Source organism: Colius striatus, chromosome 14, assembly GCF_028858725.1.
Source record: "Colius striatus isolate bColStr4 chromosome 14, bColStr4.1.hap1, whole genome shotgun sequence".
Taxonomy (NCBI): domain Eukaryota; kingdom Metazoa; phylum Chordata; class Aves; order Coliiformes; family Coliidae; genus Colius; species Colius striatus.
The window spans coordinates 15,136,578-15,154,058 of NC_084772.1; the positions used below are offsets into that span (position 1 = coordinate 15,136,578).

Genomic DNA, 17,481 nt, shown 5'->3' on the forward strand with positions numbered 1-17,481 from the left:
AAACCAAACATGTTAGGAATCTGTGACAGGTAACAGAAATGGCATACATAAAGAAGAAAGGCCTGAGAATAAACTAAGCTCTCAATTTAGAGCCCCTGTAAGCTGCATTCCTATGACCTACTGAAATAACTTGTATATTTCATTGCTAGTAGTGCAGTAGTGTCAATAGTGCCTTGTTAATTACTGTTAAATCTTCCAGGCAAACACTGCTTTGATAAATTAGCAAGAATTCTTTCTGCTTGCCAGAATGCCAAGCCAACACAGGGAACCAAACTGCATAAGGAAAGAAAGTGAGCTCTGGTTTTATAGGGTATATTTTTCCCAGATTAATATCAAACCAGTTAATAATTTAGATATTTTTAATGGATAAAGAAATAAAATTTCCATAACAATTTTCTCAAGACATGAGGAATGTCAGATCATGAGCCCTGCCAAAGGCATGGAAAGCAGAATTATTAGTTTGTGATCCAAAGTTTTCACACATTACAATGGTAAGGTATAAAGTGAAGTAAATTTACCTTTTGTTTCCTCAAAAAAACTCAAAGAAAAGTAAAATAAAAAGACTGATTTTTCAAGAAACTCCTCTAATTTATTTTTTGAGCTGCCTGCTACGTGTGTGTCAGAGCAAAGTTAACAGAAAGGCAGTTTACTCAACCACGGCAGAATCAAGTCTGCCTGTTGCATCTGCAGATTTTAAAAACATAATTATACTCAAGAATTTTGTAAGAAATCAGCCTTGTCATTAGACTTCATGGGAGCCTGAGCATCTATCACTTTTGTAAAATTGCCTCTTATCAGACCAGCTATGAAAATAATAATGCCAATCTTCTTCTAAGCATTTGCTGTCCCGCTGACGGCTTGTTTTTGCATTCGTAATATAATTATTTGACATTTACATAAAACAAGAGCTTATTTTCGTAGACTACTGTCTTTGCTTGTTTAAGAGAAATTATTTTTAAACCCCTCATGCAGAAACTAAATTTGTTCATAGAACTGACAAGCAGGGTAAAATGGGCATTTTTAGATTTATTATCTTTTCTAACAGTAATAAGCAAAATCTCTGCTAAAAAATAACAGAAATATGTTGGAGACAGATAAAAGCAGCAAATGAAAATACAAAGCATGTCCTTATGATACTTTCACTGACAGTAATATTGATTGACTGATGATTTCCCCATAACAATAAATACGTCAATTGTACAGGAGCATTTTCCCTTCCGAGGCTACCTGCTTCCCAGGTGCAGTTCAAGGCTCACCTCTGTTCCTGTGGGGCAGTGAACAGACCATTTCATTGTTATTATTCCTGCTTGCTAATCATAAACCATGATGCTGGGTTTTTTCTTCTTGATTCCCAGTGTGGTAGATCCTGGTTTATTAACACTTCTGTAGAGAAAACTTTTCCCAAAACATAAGTCGCTATTTTGAACTTGGTGCTGGTAAATTACCTGCAGTTAAATTTCTGCTTTAAGCACAGGTAATTTTTGGCAGTTTTCTCCTGTCACCATGACAAAGTTATTCTTTCATATCATCCCTCAGCCACTGTCTCAACTAGGAATCTTCCCAGACAAGACTGATCTGGCTGAATTGAACATCACTCCTGTGTTTTCACCTGGCCTGAGGATGAAGATTTTTAGATTCAGACTGGCTGATCTTTGAAAGTGATCAGATTTAGAATGTGTGTGGATCATTTTAAACAGGATACTTCTTTTTAATCTGGGTGCCTCTAAATGTAAATTTAACCCCTTCATGACCAACGAAACTAGGAGTAGAAACATAAAAGCATGAGCCAATTGCAACTGTGATGCTTTTCTCCCAGCATGTAACAGGCAAGAGACCATTTTTGGGGATTTTTTTGTAGAAGTAATGACATTTTCCTAATCATAGGCGAGTGTCTGGATAGTTTTAATTCAGAACAAATTCACACTGCTTGTGAAAAATAGTATTGCCATCGTATTAGGAGATCTATGTAAAGTGAGACGTTTTGGATGGTGGAGTGATCAGTGAAAAAGACTGGACTAAAAGTGATTAACATAGTATGGGTGATATTTAGGTGATAATTTCAGTATGTCAGATGTAGTTACACATTTTCAATTAATTTAGTCAAAACTGAGTAGATAAATTCCTTCTGTAGCTTTGATCCTCTCAACTACTATCCTTAAATCTGTCTACTCTTAAGTGTTCCATTCCATTCCTTTTGCACATTTTTTCTTCTTATTGTATGATTTCTTATACTTCTTTCTTACATTGTCAAATTAGTATTTACTTCTTTTTTATTCAACTTTTTTCCTCTCTGGTAATGTAGTGAGTCCTCTGTGTTGATAAATTCTTCTAAGAAAAGAACTTTGACCTCTTTAATGGATCACTCTGAAAAACAGGATTCACAGAAGAAATACAGGTGTTAACACTTATGGCAAGAGGGATACTGAAAGTTATTGCACCTATGAATTGATTCTTAAATTTTGTTTCTACATTGACATACATTAAGGTTTACTCTGCTGAATGAGTCAGGAATATGTAGATGATTACAGGCTACAGGAAGCAGCCTCACTGGCAAAATGATCTTTCCCTGAGAATGTATCTTTTGGTCTGTGGATGTTGAAAGTGAACTTTGTTTTCTGTCACTGACTCTGGACTTCAAACACTGGATTGGTGCCATTTCACATTGTTTTGTTGTGTAGTTAAAACTCAGATGAGTTTAAAATTGTATGCCGGTGCTGGGAGGTTTATGGTTTATTTTAGCTAGATTCTTGAGAGAACAGGGTTATTAGAGCCTTGCTTTCTAAATTGGGGCTGATTATGCTGCTCATATGTTTAGGCTCTCTGGAGCTATGCCCTGAACAGGAAAGGAATCTGGGAGCATATGCAAGTATTCTCCGAGAGCCTGAATTGCAGTGCATTAAGAATGAATGATTAAGAGCTGTTTCTTTCAGTAGATCTTTAGTTCTTTGGTACTTTTTTAAATGGAATTTTCTGCCATTTGGTAAAGTCAGGATCCTAATAGTCATACCTGATCCCATTCATCTGAACACACAAACATGGCTTTTAGTTTGTGTAAGTTACAATTATAGCTATAACTACTGTTCACATGGCTGTGCTTGTGTCGCTTGCATTAACTGGTTAGCAATTTTGCTGGGCAGTGAAGCAGAGCAGAGTTCAGACTGGGCTAACCTCCTCGGTATTCTCTCACTTTTTTGTGCAGGTTTTGCAGTACTTACCACGTTATGTGTTGTGAATGCTACTCGGCTACTAAAAGAAAATCAAACAGCCATGATTTATTTATTAGAACATTTTTGCTCCAGTTTGTGCAGATTCTGAATGGAGTTCAGAATCACCGATCATTCAAGCTATCAGATCATACATGGATACGGCACCTAATAATTAAACCCTGTCTTCTTCCTACCTCCAGTTCCGTGGATTTCTGTTTCCATTTTCAAATGGCTGTAACAGCCATATTGTAGATATTTCCCAAGCATCCTGACTGTGTGTCTCATTAATACTAAGGAAATGCCCTATGCTACAGTCATTGCTGGTTAATTGGTATAACGAAAGCAGTAATAAATGGACAACTAATGTAATTTGAAACCAATGGAAAGACTTAACTCAGAGAAGCTGCTTTATCATAGTCAAGAAAGAAGTGTAGTCGTAACACAATTTAACTGCACATCATTCCTCCAATTTAAATATGAATATGCTGATATTTGAATATTCATCACTCCTAAACTGGAGCTGAGATCTGCTTGAAATACAGGATTCTAGAGAATTCTTTGAAAACAAAAGTGTATCATAATGTATTCACTAATAGCAGTGCTTATCTGGAACTCTTTTTTTGAAAAGTGAGGTAATCCTTTTCTGCAGAATATGTCTGTTTCAGAGTAGAAGTTCATTTGTACTGTAGATAGGAACAGAAAAAGCTTACACACATATTACAGTTAGCAGCCTCTGAGATTTGTGAAAACCACACTAACAAGTAACAGAAACCATGGTTCAAGCTTTAAAGACAGCTACATGATGATCCCTTTAAAGTCCCCAATCTTTCTTTGACCTGACATGACACTGAGTGGGTTACTCAAGATTTTTATTTTCCTCCTAGCCTGCTTATGACCGCGTGCAGCAACGAACTCCTCAGAATGCATTCAGGTCGAATCTCGGTTACCATTTGTTGACGTACTACTGTGGCCATATTCAAGCATAGACAGGTTCTTTTATAATTCCTACAGACTCCAGGATTTCCAAGCATACTGGGAAATACAGAAATGAAGCGTGCATCTGTTTCTTCTGTCATGTCAGGTTACAATGAAGGTCTTCTAAAACCTCCCCCTCTTCTCACACTCTGTGTATCACATGCATAGACATGCATCAATCCACTGAGGAATTCCAAAGCAGGACTGCCTGGGAGAGGATATTTCTCTCAGCTTAGAGCCACGCTTTTAGTCAAGCTTTAAGTCTCTGAATGAGGGGTTTTAATGGAATTTCTGTTTTTCTTATTTTCCAGGCACTGCAGTCATGGAGCTATTATTTTCATTTTGATTGACTGCTTATCAAATGATTCTTGGTATTCAGTTTCTCTCTCCAAACAAAAAGCATACCAGTGTGTAGCTAAGCCCCCCGTCCAAGTACTTGTCAAAGTACCAGAAACTGCCACAACTAGTAGTAATTCTTGTGATCATTAGTCAAAGCAATAAATGGAAATATAGACAAGATCTTGAAATGTAAATGGCAATTTGACCACAATAAATATTTTCCAGACACAGAGCATAGGAATTTCAAGGACAAAGCTGTGGGCTCTATCTGACAAAGGTAATTACCCATACCAACTGCATTCTTTAGAAATGAAGAAGTATGAGGCAATTTTATCACCTAATGGGAAAGGGCATAAAGCCAGAAACACTCTTTATGGTTTACTAAGAATATAAATACAATTATTGAATCATCACCCAGCACATGCTCTACAAAATTTAGCTTCATTGTATATTCCTTTAAAAAATACAAGGACACTAATTAAAAAGGAAGAGAGACGTAATTACTCTTCAGAATAAGCCTTTAGCTACAATGTACTTTTAATGCTATGAATACCTTTGCTCATGCTTTCATTTATTTAATTTTATTTGGCCTTTTATTGTAAAAATTACTATAGGCATTATTAGCAATAATTCTAACATTTTAGGGAGTTACTTTGGTGCATCATATAATTACCCATAATTTAGGGCTGAGTAAATTTCAGTAAGTTTTAGAAAGAGAAGGAAATAAGCCTTTATGGAGGTTTAAACAGGAGAAGCTCAGGAATATTAACCTTTTTCATTTGACCCTTTTTTCTCTGGTTTAGTGGAACTCAAAGTAGATAATCCATCATTTTTGCACAGAAAGATAGAATTTAGTAAGGTAGCTTTTATTCAATTGCACATAAATACAGGGCTACACAGAACTCCATAGATTGTCATGGGTCGCAGAGCATTTGCCATTGGTCAGTGGAGAGCTGGTATATCACATAAAGCAGTTCACAGACATGAAAGTGCATTGAGACATACCACAAACTTTCCCATTAGGATTTTTCACAGCTCAAGAGTAGCAGGAGGGGTGATCCACATGGATAATAGCATGGGAGTGGCCATATTGTGAGGGAATGGGCATGGAGCGTACTTCCGAATCAATCTCTATATGAAATACTCTCAGTGGTTCAGGAGGAAGCATTAAAATTCAGGTATGGAATGCTGAGTAGAAGTTAGCAACCTCTGATTTCGGAGGAAAGCATGTAAGGCAGCTGTGAATAAAGTAACTGACTAATTCAATGCAAATAAAAGTATCAGAGGAGGTAATGAACATAATTATGGTAAGAAAAGGGAGAGAGACTTGCATGAATAGTCTAACTTCTTTTATTTCTGGTTTCAGGGCATTATGAAGTCAGGCTAGGCATCTTAGTGCTAGATTTGTGAATGTTTCACAAAAACATACTGAATTGAGAACACTGTTCAAAGCTTAAACCACAAAAAGTTAGGATACTAGGTGGTATTTTATAAGGAAATAAGGCTTTCTAGGGCACAAAACAGATAAGTAAGGAATACAAGGGCCATTAATGAAAACGTACTTGACTAATTCATGTGAAATATGTTTGTTAATTACTTTGAGAAAACTGGAAGCATGGTTAAACTGGTAATACACATGTTATATTAGCAAAATGAGTGCATTGTTAAAGTGAACAACTAACAACTGCCATCTGCACTTTAAACATTTGAATTAGAATTTCTGAAAAAAGTACGATTAATCTTAAAAATACTGTGTAGTATTCATCTAGTTTGATAAGCTGAATTCATTTACTTCTAAGAGGAATGTGACTATCTAAAATCTCCACTTTTTTTTTTTTTTGTAAGGCTGAAGCATGAGAATAGGTCAGAGTAGAGGTTTGTAACTGAATATCATTTTAGTCAACCTTCTTTAAGTACATTTCTTTCTAGAATAAAGACTCTACTCAGAGTAGCATGCTTTGAGCTTCTAGTCAAGTTGATGGATAGCAAAGAATAACTATTTTCTGGCTGATAAACAGAGGAGAGAATTTTTAGGGGTACATAGTGATATGCCAGGGAAATTCCTTTGCTTATTACTGAAGCTATGCAAGTAAGAATGGTTTGATGCTCAACTCCTAGAAACGGATTCGAATCCAGTATATCCAGCAACATTTGATCTGTGAAGGCAACATAAGGGTAATTAAATTGCATGGTTAAGAAAATCAGTCCCAGAAAGAAATGTGAACTCTAAAAAATTTCCCTAATAAATTCTAGTTTAATAAGAAAGTATATTAAAACATTTTGATGTTTTATCTATCAGTAAGGGAGGAATTTCATTTGAGCTCTTAATTATTTTACTTCAATGATGGAATCCTTTAAAACAAAAAAAAATCAAAATATTCTAGACATCTTGTCCTCAATCTGCTTATTGCTCTTATTGTTGCTGCTAGTCATTATAAAATTTCAAAGCTAATTATAATTGACAATAAGACCTTGTATATCTAAGTCAATATTTCATAACATTTTAATATGCATGATGTATTAGCATATTAACAATCTAATTGCTCTAAAGTGTGGGCCAGATTCCTGACTGGGTTATGTTGGTGCAACTCCCTTGATTAAGGTGGGATTGAGCAACACAGCAGCAAATCATGCCCTGGTACTTTTCTTCAATCAATTTTCTTCCTGGCTCTTTACTGATTTTAAGGCAAATCCTTTTCTGTCTCCTAATGGCACCATATTACTTTCTGGAATTTTTTTCTCATTATTGTATTTTAAATTTGAAACTTGGTACTTCCTCACAATGATTAGATCACTACTCTGCCTCAGAAAATCTGGAATCCTTATTAAGTTTGTGATGCTCTGATCCACAAGAAGTATAGATCCAGTAGTGTTTCATCGCACTATTTTTGTTGCTAGTGTGTATAATAAAGGTAACAGAGCCTGTGATTCACTATGCTTTTCTGTGATTCCCTGGTTTCCTAACTTTTTTTTTCCTTCTTATTAGTAGAAGCCATAAGGAAGCAGAAAAAACTTTTTTCAAAAGCTTTTGAGTAGACCCTGACTTTAGCTAAAATGATTGCTCTGTAGAATAGTGCTTCCTACTTGCAAATGCTTGCAGAGATTGCAAATGCTTCCAGAGATTACAAATGCTGTTTTGGTATTGCTCATTCTTGAAGTTAGAGATATATTTTTTTTTCCTTTTTAAAAAGATTTGAATTTTGCAAAAAACGTAACCAAAATTCACAGATTTCTAGCTTGCTTTTCTTGTATAGTCCCCTACTAATATTTGCTAAAACTTGAACCATATTTTTAATTTTTGCACTTGTGATAATTCACCATGAAATAGCTAAGGCAGTTCATTTACTGAAAGTGACATAACTGCAGACTGCACCCTGACTTGCCTTCTCGTTAGAGACAAATAAGGTTCGATAACACTGTACTGTATCAGAAATACAGGTTGTTTTCCACCAGCATTTGTTTCATTTTGGTCTCTGGGTAGATGTGTGGGTGGAAGGATGTTGGCAGTGTACTTTTTTTATTTTTGTTCCCTTAAGGATTTATTTAGGATCTGTGAATAAAACAATTGTTTTCATTGTCATAAACCTGACATGACTATAGCAGCTTCCAATACAAGCCGCTCAAGCAGCTATACTAATAATTTGTTTTGAATTATGTATTTGTTTACTCATATTGATGTGTCACATATATCTTGATTATGTGTCACTATGAATATAAAGCTCACTGTGGTCAAAATTAGATATGCACAGGAACGGTCTCTAAGGATGCGCTGTTTGCATCCAGAGCTTCTGACAAGAGACAAGTACCCATAATTGCTACTCAAATATTGAAAAGGGGTCACAGTCTCTGATTAGGATGCCCCTTCTAATTCTTTCAAGCTTCATCCTGTCCCTTTGTTCCCCCTACTTTAATATTGCCCCTTGTCTCTCCTCGTGCGTATCCCATGTAGTCTAATCACTGTCTTATACAATATGTAGGTTACATGTAATGAGTGCTGGTACCTGGGACATCTGCTATCCACCATGTCTGCTATTGTTTTCTTTTAGGTGTCAGTGAAGTTAACAGGAAACAAAGACAGTAAGGGAGATTTTTAAAAAACTCAATATTGTGATTAAAGGGAGACTACCATTCTAAGTTATTTACAATAACCAGAAACCCTTGAGTTTCTGGGTTGCTGTGTTTTGGGGGAGGGTGGCATGAGGGGTTGAGGGTTGCCTATTCTTGCCATTACCCTCCAGCTCTGAAGTGCTTATGAATTAGTTTCAGCATCCTCTACACCTTTAAGGACAAAATGACAGCTCGCTTACTGTGACCCCTGGATCTCAATCACATTGCACCAGAGGATAACTTTTCATCTCTTACCGTGCATGGCTAAATTTATACAGACCAGTGTCTTTTGATTTTCCCCTATAAACAGGATTATGATAGAAGAGACTCTCTTCACAGCTGTAAACTACATTTGAGGACCTGTTTTGCTTTTCCAATCTAGTTTTGCCTTTCCAAGCCCTTTTGATCTATCCGTACATTCAGACAAGACAATATCATGCGTCTGCACCAACCAAAATATGATACTTCTGCAAAAAGTTACAAACATTTCCTGGTTTTGCAAATAGGTCATTCAATTCACAGGTATAGAGGTAATTATGGAGTTATTATTTGTTAGACTGCTGAATAACTGCACAGCTTAACGGCATGAAAAATAACAAAGAGGTTGCATTTGAATGTGAAATTATAGCCTGCCCTCAGATAAGAAAAATAAGGTCTGATTCCATCAATATGTATTATATCTGTATGAAAAGAATCTACTAACTTTTTTAAAAAATAGTTTGATTATCAACTTTTATAAATTGATGATGATGCTTTGAAGTTAACAGAGTATCCAGCTGAAATCCCTATTTTAATTTAAATTATATTTACAGTTCAAATCTTAAATTATGTTAAATGTAGGAAATAGATAATAGAATGTTATGGAGAGGGACTAAATTAAACTTCTAGAGTAGAATATATCTGACTAACTTCAGTAGAAGCTGAATTAGGCCTCGAAGTGAAAGGGAAAATTGCACACCGACATAGTCTGTTAATATTACTTTGATACTACAGTGACAAGCAAAGAACTCAGGGCAGGCTTTAGTTGAATATCAGTGAAATGAAAAGTGATCAGTTTGGTCTTCTGCAAATTTTTGATTCAAAATTCTTCTTGGTTGTGGGCTGTATTAAACAATTTTTGTGTCTTACATGCACTAATGCAAAAAAAAAAAACCCTAACAAACCAAACAACAAAACCTCAGAAAGTGATTGAAGACTTTCTCTGAACAAGGCTTGAAGAATATGGCTTTATTTAATTACCGTTTTCTGGCATGGCTTGTGAATCTATCACAGAAATTTTACTTTCTTTATTTTGGTATTATCAGCAACCTGAAAGTATAGTCTGTCCTTGAGTCTCAAGCTATACGTCTTATATATTGATGAAAGCTAGGTATATCTGGCCTATCTTTAACCTCTTTACAGGTGGAGTTGCTGAACTTCGGAAACTTCTTCATTACAAATTCAGCTTTGAAGTCAAGGACTGGAAAATGTAGTCTGTCTTCAGTTTCCCCTCCCCTTGTCCTTCTGTCCGGGATATGCAGTCAAAATGCACTTTTCACACTCTGCCTCAGCAGGTGTGTGTGCTGGTTCTGCATTTGTCCAAGCCTGTGCAAACATACATTTTCTGACATCTTTTTCATGGCAGTGAGAGGTAGAAAGGTGGACAGAATGAAGAAGTTGTTGAGCAAGTACTTGCTTAAGCTTGTAACAGTCTATTACTGAGGAAATAACAGAGATGTTTCACATCTTTTTCTTTCTACCTCCCTCCTACACACATGCACACACAGAGACTCGCCACAATTTGTACTCCTCTGGTATATTCCAGTGTGCTGACATAAATATGTGGAACATTAATTTTGAAGCAATATTTGTTTCTTGGGTAAGCAACTTGTACAGAAGCCTTCCTGTTACACTCTGTTATGTTTATGTTACTTTCTAGATATTCCAGAACAATATACAAGAATTTCAGGGGCAGATCCAGCTCTTTATGATGACCAATCCTGTTTTGTTGCTTGAATCTTATCCTCACTCAGAAATAGCTTATGCTCTGTTAAAAATAACAGAAATATTGTCAATTATTGCTGTTGTTTCCTGACAATTTCAGAGTCAGTTTCAGACCGTCAGTCACTCTTGAACCAGATCATTGTGTAACACTTATGAGAAACAAACACACTATTTGGTATAGTTTGTGGATTCTACAGGTAATCTTCAACATAAGTAAAAATTTTGGTTTCACAATGGCATCACTTTCTCAGGATTCTTGAAGTTAGATATGTCAGTTTTATACAGCAAAAAATATGTTATAAGCTGTGGTGTTCTATAGGTAAAGGATTGCACAAAGAGCAGGAGAAATATGTTTCTTCTGTGTGTAGATTATCAGATAAAACCTCAATAAAGCCATGGGGGATGGATCTGTTTAAATACAACTTTGTAAATTTGAAATATAAGGGATGTGAAACAGGTGCTGTTGTTTTTAAGTCAGTGATTCAGATTGTGATTTGACTTCTCTGTTGAAACTAGGACTTCTAATTTAAAATATTATTGTGGTAGAAATTTCACTGAATTGGAGAAGCATGAAATAGCCATTTCCAAGCCATGTGCTGGTGATAATAGTTACAAAAGATGTGATATTTTCTAGGAGTCTACTTTCTATTCAGGAACTTAAATTTAGTTAAAATGCAAGACAGCTTACGACTTCTAGACAGAACTTTGAACCTATTTTGGATTATGTATTTAAATAAAAGAAAAATTAATATATTTATGTGAGTTAAATGATGAACTTCATTTTGTGTAGCAAATAATTTTTAAGCACTCTGCTCTTTAAGGCTACTTGTACATTTATCTGTCAAGGGAAGTGTTTTAAGCATGTTAATAGAAATGTTTGTTTATGGAAGTTGAATAGCAAGATAAAAAATTTGGCTTATAAGCTCTAGTTGCTCCTAGAATTACTTGCTGCATGCAGTAACAATGTCAACAATGCTTAGAGCATAGCATTACAAATTTTGAAGGATACACTCACATTTCAGTTATGTAGGAGTTTTCCAGAAGGAAGAAATATGTTGATTACAATAAGAACTAGCATGGGTCTATAGCCTCCAAAAGTTAAGGTTTGGAGACACTAAATGGCTTGATAAGGGAGTTTTTAAAATTTGACTTAGATTATCTCATCTATCTCAGTGTTTTTGTGTCATAAAGGCTGCAGGAACTGGGGCTATTTAGTCTAGAGAAGACTGAGGGGGGACCTCATTAATATTTATAAGAATATAAATGGTGTCGGGGCATCACCTTTTCCTAATGTATCTAGCAACACGACAAGGGGTAATGGGATGAAGCTGGAACACAAAAAGTTCCATTTAAACATAAGAAAAAATTATTTTACTGTTCAGGTGAGGGAGCCCTGGCACAGGCTGCCCAGGGAGGTTGTGGAGTCTCCTTCCTTGGAGGTCTTCAAGACCTCCCTGGACGCATTGCTGTGCATCCTGATCTAAGTGGACCTGCTTCTGCAGGGGGGTTGGACTAGATGATCTCTAAAGGTCCCTTCCAATCCCTACCATTCTATGATTCTATGATGAATCTTGAGAACTGGGGAGGAAAACAGAAGAGCTTTTTAGGTGCTTTTAGTTCTTGCAGCTGTTCAATATGGATTTCTAGACTCGGATGGACTTTCTATTACTTTTTGGAAATGTATTTATTCTCACTAGTAAGTTACACGAGTTATTTTTACATTGAGTTATCCTTTCCTTATATCTGTTGAGATATTCCTTTCTTTATATGTGTACTGTGCTCATCTACAGCAGACTGCTGGATCTTAGAACTATGGGCAATAATTGAGACTTCAGCAGAGACATAAAAGAGCTATATTTCCAGGAAATTATGTACACAATTTGCATATGTATTTCTTAGAGCTACATGCTGTGCTGTGACAATGTTGTCTACAGATGACCAACTGAATATATTTGAAATTAAAAAGTAAGTCCTTCTGTGCAATGCAGCCTTTTGATAAAGTGGTTTGATAAACTAGACTAGTGGGAGTTTTCTCAGTATTTTTAATCTTACACCTCAGGGTGCTGAATTTTCAAACCAAGCCATTGCTTCTCAAGTGACAGTCCTAATGATACACTTGTATGGCGAGAGTCAAGGCTGGCTTTTTTAAACTGTGCATCACAATAAATACAGATGATTAAGCTTTTTCCAAATTCAATTAGTTCTTTACAGAGTCTCTACAGTCTTTCATGATTTTGTGTAAAATAATTGATAGATTGGAACTTAAGCAATCAATCTTACTATCTCACTGTTTCTTACTATCTACATGAAAGAGTACTCAGTACTGGGTGGTTCATTGGGAAGAGACCCCCAAAACCAAACTAAAAAACCCCCAGTATTGAAATTTCCATTTTGTTTTCTAGCCTAGAACTGAGTCCTCATTCATACAAATAAGGAAAAGTCCTGAATGTTGAATACTAATCAGTATGAAGGCCAACTGTATGAGGGAGAGTCGCCCATGCAAACAGCTTGTGTGCTCTGTGGATCAGAGTCAACATACCTCAATCACTTTCTACTTTTAATTCAAGAATATTGGGCAGTGCTAAGAGAGATGGATGTAAACTTGAGAGGGACATCCTCTGCATACATGTTGTACCACTGAGAAGTTTGCAGATATTAAAAGTATGAAAATGGATAGACAAAACTATTTTGACAGTGTTATCATCCATGAGTGAAATCTGGATTTGCTTAGTGAGAATTCATTAAAATGTTTGAACAGGTATGCTGAGGGTGATTTTTATTTACAGGGAAAACAGTATAAAGTGAAATTCCATTGAAAGTTTGCAATGATGAAGTAATGCAGTGTATTCAGTGTGATGGGCAGTACAAGCAGTAGATAAAATTCCCTCCCCATCTCTCTTTCTCAGTAATAAATTTCACCACAGTTACAAGAACTCTAATAGGCAGTGGATATCCCCTTGTTTGGAGACTTGCAAGCCAGTTGGGTCTCTCTTGTGTTTAGTAAATTAATTTTTTAAATGAATTCTCATCAAGTTTCTAATTATAATATCTTTAAATTTAATGTTTGTCTTTCTGATGAAAGACAAACATTTTGGGGGCAGTCACAAGGGACATGAATAATTTCTTTAGAAGCTTATCTTATTAATTACATTTCTCTGTAATGTCTTTAAAATTTGAACTGCCACCATTTCATTAATTTAGATAAAAGTAAATCTTTAGCGCTCAAATATGACACTAGTGCTGAGAATTCCGATAAGCTCAAGATTCATTGTCTGTATTTTTATCAAGTTAAGATGAAAAAAATGTTTAAAATGTTAGAGATTAATGATTTGAATATTAACTTTTATTTCATTTTAAATACATTATGATTTCATGGCATTAGTGTTCACCTCACCTGTTAATAAGTAAGATCATACGATGCAAAATGGACACAAATATTGCTCATACAATATTTTGGTGGGTATTTCTTTTTCTTCTGTAACATTTTTCTTTCTGGACTAAAACTTTTGACTCCTTCAAATAGGAAGCATTTAAAGTTTGATGTCTTGTAATCTTTTGTATCCTATACAGGTGTAATTTTAATATTTCAGGCTATCTGTAGCACTTGTATTTTTCGCAATAGCTTGGCTTTCTGTCTTTTGAAATACTTTTGTAAAATACTATTTAATAGTAATGTAAGTAGAGTGAAATTTAGAGATTTAGACTGATAGATGGAGCCTCAAACATTATGGCTTTTGTAAGCATACAAGGAAAAAAGGAGGATGCAAGAGGTGAGGTTTGATCAATTCATTCTGATGGAAACGGCAAAAAAATACAGTCTACATAGTGATTCTTTTTTTAGTCATCTCTACCACTTGTAGTGCTGCCACCAGTTGCCACCTGCCAACTGGTGAAGCCTTATCTACTTCAGCTGTATTTGTTAAGAGAGGTATATTTAATACCTGGCAATAGGAACTTCTGTCCTGCCTTTCCCTAGGCCAGTTCTGTATTGCCAAAGAACAGAACCCACATGGTTTGATGATGGCTTTGGACAGCTGCTAGGTTGTCACAACAACTGTGAGTAAGTTATGCCCTGACTTATGGTAGCAGTGTTCTTGCCTATAGTAATAATTTAGTCAAAAGTGCATAGTTCAGTCATAAGTCTGACCCAGAGTTTAATTCACACAGTCTGCAGTTCAAAAGATAAAATACTATGCTTGTAAAATAGTACCAGAGGATAGATTTTGAAACCAGTATTGAGTTACTCGTAGAGGTATACGTGTGGTAAAGGCCAGATCAACTGGTCACCTCAGTTTAAACTAAATGCATGAGTTTGCTTTTTGTGGAAAAGTAATCTAAAATATTTATAAGCAGTCTCTTCAAATAAATCAGCTATAACAAATCGAAGAAAGACACTAGAAACTGACTGTGAAATCTATTCAAAGCAGAATGCAAACTCTTGGGATAGCTTTTTCTTCCTTGTAATGTAACAAAGTTATTCTACTCTTTATGGTGATAAAGAATTTTATGCAAAATAGCTCCGTATTATAAATAATGAGTCTTTATTTCAGTGAAGGAACAAGGTCACAGGTCATATTTTGGTCAGTGGCCAAAGAATCAAAGTACTTTAATAGTCTAAAGTACTATCTAGTTTTGCCTATGTCAGTCTACCATCTATCTTTCTCACAATGTGGGTCTCCTCATTAACAGTATTTGTAATGAAGAAATAATAGATGTGCAGTCAGGGAAACTAATAGAGTAAAATGCTCTATGCTCTTCCCAAGATAAACAAAGAAATAAATCTATGTTGTTTACAGTTTTCCTTTTTCCATGTATAATGGACTTTATCAATAAAACAATACAAACTTGATCAAAGAAAAATCTTACCAATTTAGTCCAGGAAAGGTCTTCATTGAGCTAATCTCCAACAAATGCTGTTTGCAGTAGGGATCTGTTTATTCATTTCAACCATAAAATACCAGCCATTCTTCTTTATCTCATACTCCAGCTCTGTGATTCATTGCAGATAAGACAATGCGATTAAGCAAGGACAGAAGACAGGAAGAGTGTGGTTACTGTGTAAGCTTTTATACATTAGTCCCAAATTAAATATAATTACCTTTTACACTTTGATTTCTTTTCTTAGGGAACCACAGTCAAGTGTCTCGGGTGCCTGTTGCTATCAAAGTTCTTGATGTAAATGACAACGCTCCTGAGTTTGCATCAGAACATGAAGCTTTTTTATGTGAGAATGGGAAGCCTGGACAAGTAAGCATCACTGTTTTTCTGTTGAATACTTCGGTGGGTGAGAATGGGGTGCAGTTTCTCCCTTTATTCCCAAAATATGTGCTTTTGTGTTCATGCTAACAACTCCTAACATATTTTTTAAAGTATAGGTTTTAAAGTAAAGGTATGCTGAATGTCTTTGAGCTCCCACTCTTTCCACTCCATTTGATGGAGCTCATCACTTCATAGCTTCATGTGTGTTAACTGGTAAAAGTATAATCCAACCTGAATTCCAGGTCAGTTATTAAACTACCTTGCAAAAGGAACACTTAAAGCAACAAAACAATTTCCCCTTATCCATATATCAGTTATAATCCCTATTCACTTTTCTAGGACAATTGGCAAAAAAACAAGAAAGGAAACTAGAACTTGATGCAAAGTCAAGTAGAAATTGTAACTACATTTAAAGTATCTAAAGAGAGATGAGGTATTGGAGAAGTGGAGTTCAAGTTTTGATTCTAATTTATCCCAAAAAAACCCCAGACTGAACAGTTCATTTCCTTCTTGATTTGAGGAAATAAAAAGAGTTTCCACAACTCTCTACAAGGTGAAATAAATGTAACAAGACATCTCAAGCAATATTTAACCTTTCTTTTTGAAAGAAACAGCTTCTTAAAAGGCATCCATGTTGAAGGACAAACATACAGGGGAAGAATATCTCATATCCCACATAAATGACAAGATAAAGATTCAAGAAAATTAGCAGACTTTTATATAGTTAATGCAGTGTGAATGAGATTTAGCTTTTGTCCACCTTGAGAATCACTATATGATACAACTGTTCACTGTTTTTAAACTTTCTAATTTATTTCTAGATTGTGACATTTTATTTAAATAAATAGCAGCTGACAGCATGACACCAGTGTTGTTAATCCAACTCTTCCTGTGACTTATGTGGGTGTTAGGCATCAAACTCACTATTCTCCAAAGAAGGTTACCTGACAATAGAGATAGAAATTATTTTCTTTTAGTAGTATGAAATGACAACCTATACAGTAGTATATGACAACCTACTGCTGCCAAGTCTAGTTACAGAAGACGATTTGACTTGTAGCACCCCTTTTTGTTTATGAAAAAGATGTCAAAAATATGTCATTTAAGAAATGAGAATTCACTCTAACCACTGAAAAGGAGATTATTGAAATGTGCCCTCATGGGCAGAGAGTTACGTTACAGCTGGTATTTAAGTTCTCCGTCTCAAAGTGGATTTTGGTTTAGCTCAGAGTGAATTTCAGAGTGGTTACTTTTTCTAGGATATATTAAATGTTAAGGAGTATACCTTTATTCAGGGCTCAGTGAGCTTCCCTGAAATCAGAATGCTGTGTTATACAGTGCTTTCTGATTGTATTAATCTAGGTATTCCTATCAAATTTCAGATGGTTTAAGATGGTGAAAATGTTTACATTTCAATTTGGAATAAAACAATAAATTAGATTATTAAGAGTTAGCTGGTAAAAGAAGCTTTTATTTAAGCACTGACAGAAAATTTTCATTAAACCATTATATTCTTCATCTTACCATCACCTCTTACACTCTTGATCTGATGGCAGATGTCACTCTCGAGCATGAATCCTTGTGTGAACTTTACAGATGGTTATTAAATATT

The 17,481-nt window shown here is 35.4% G+C and overlaps 1 protein-coding gene across 6 annotated transcripts in view; it reads left to right on the forward strand.

The window, feature by feature from the left end:
• The window catches only part of CDH8 (cadherin 8), a 124,505-nt gene that overhangs the window by 76,524 nt on the left and 30,500 nt on the right, over positions 1–17,481 (forward strand). For 2 of the 6 annotated variants that reach the window (XM_062007202.1, XM_062007204.1), the window contains 2 exons: positions 2,307–2,312; positions 15,746–15,857. In XM_062007202.1, the coding sequence (XP_061863186.1) occupies positions 2,307–2,312; positions 15,746–15,857 (118 nt within the window). Of the gene's footprint in view, positions 1–2,306; positions 2,313–15,735; positions 15,870–17,481 lie in introns of all 6 variants that reach the window. The other 4 variants (XM_062007198.1, XM_062007201.1, XM_062007200.1 and 1 more) reach the window with 3 other exon arrangements.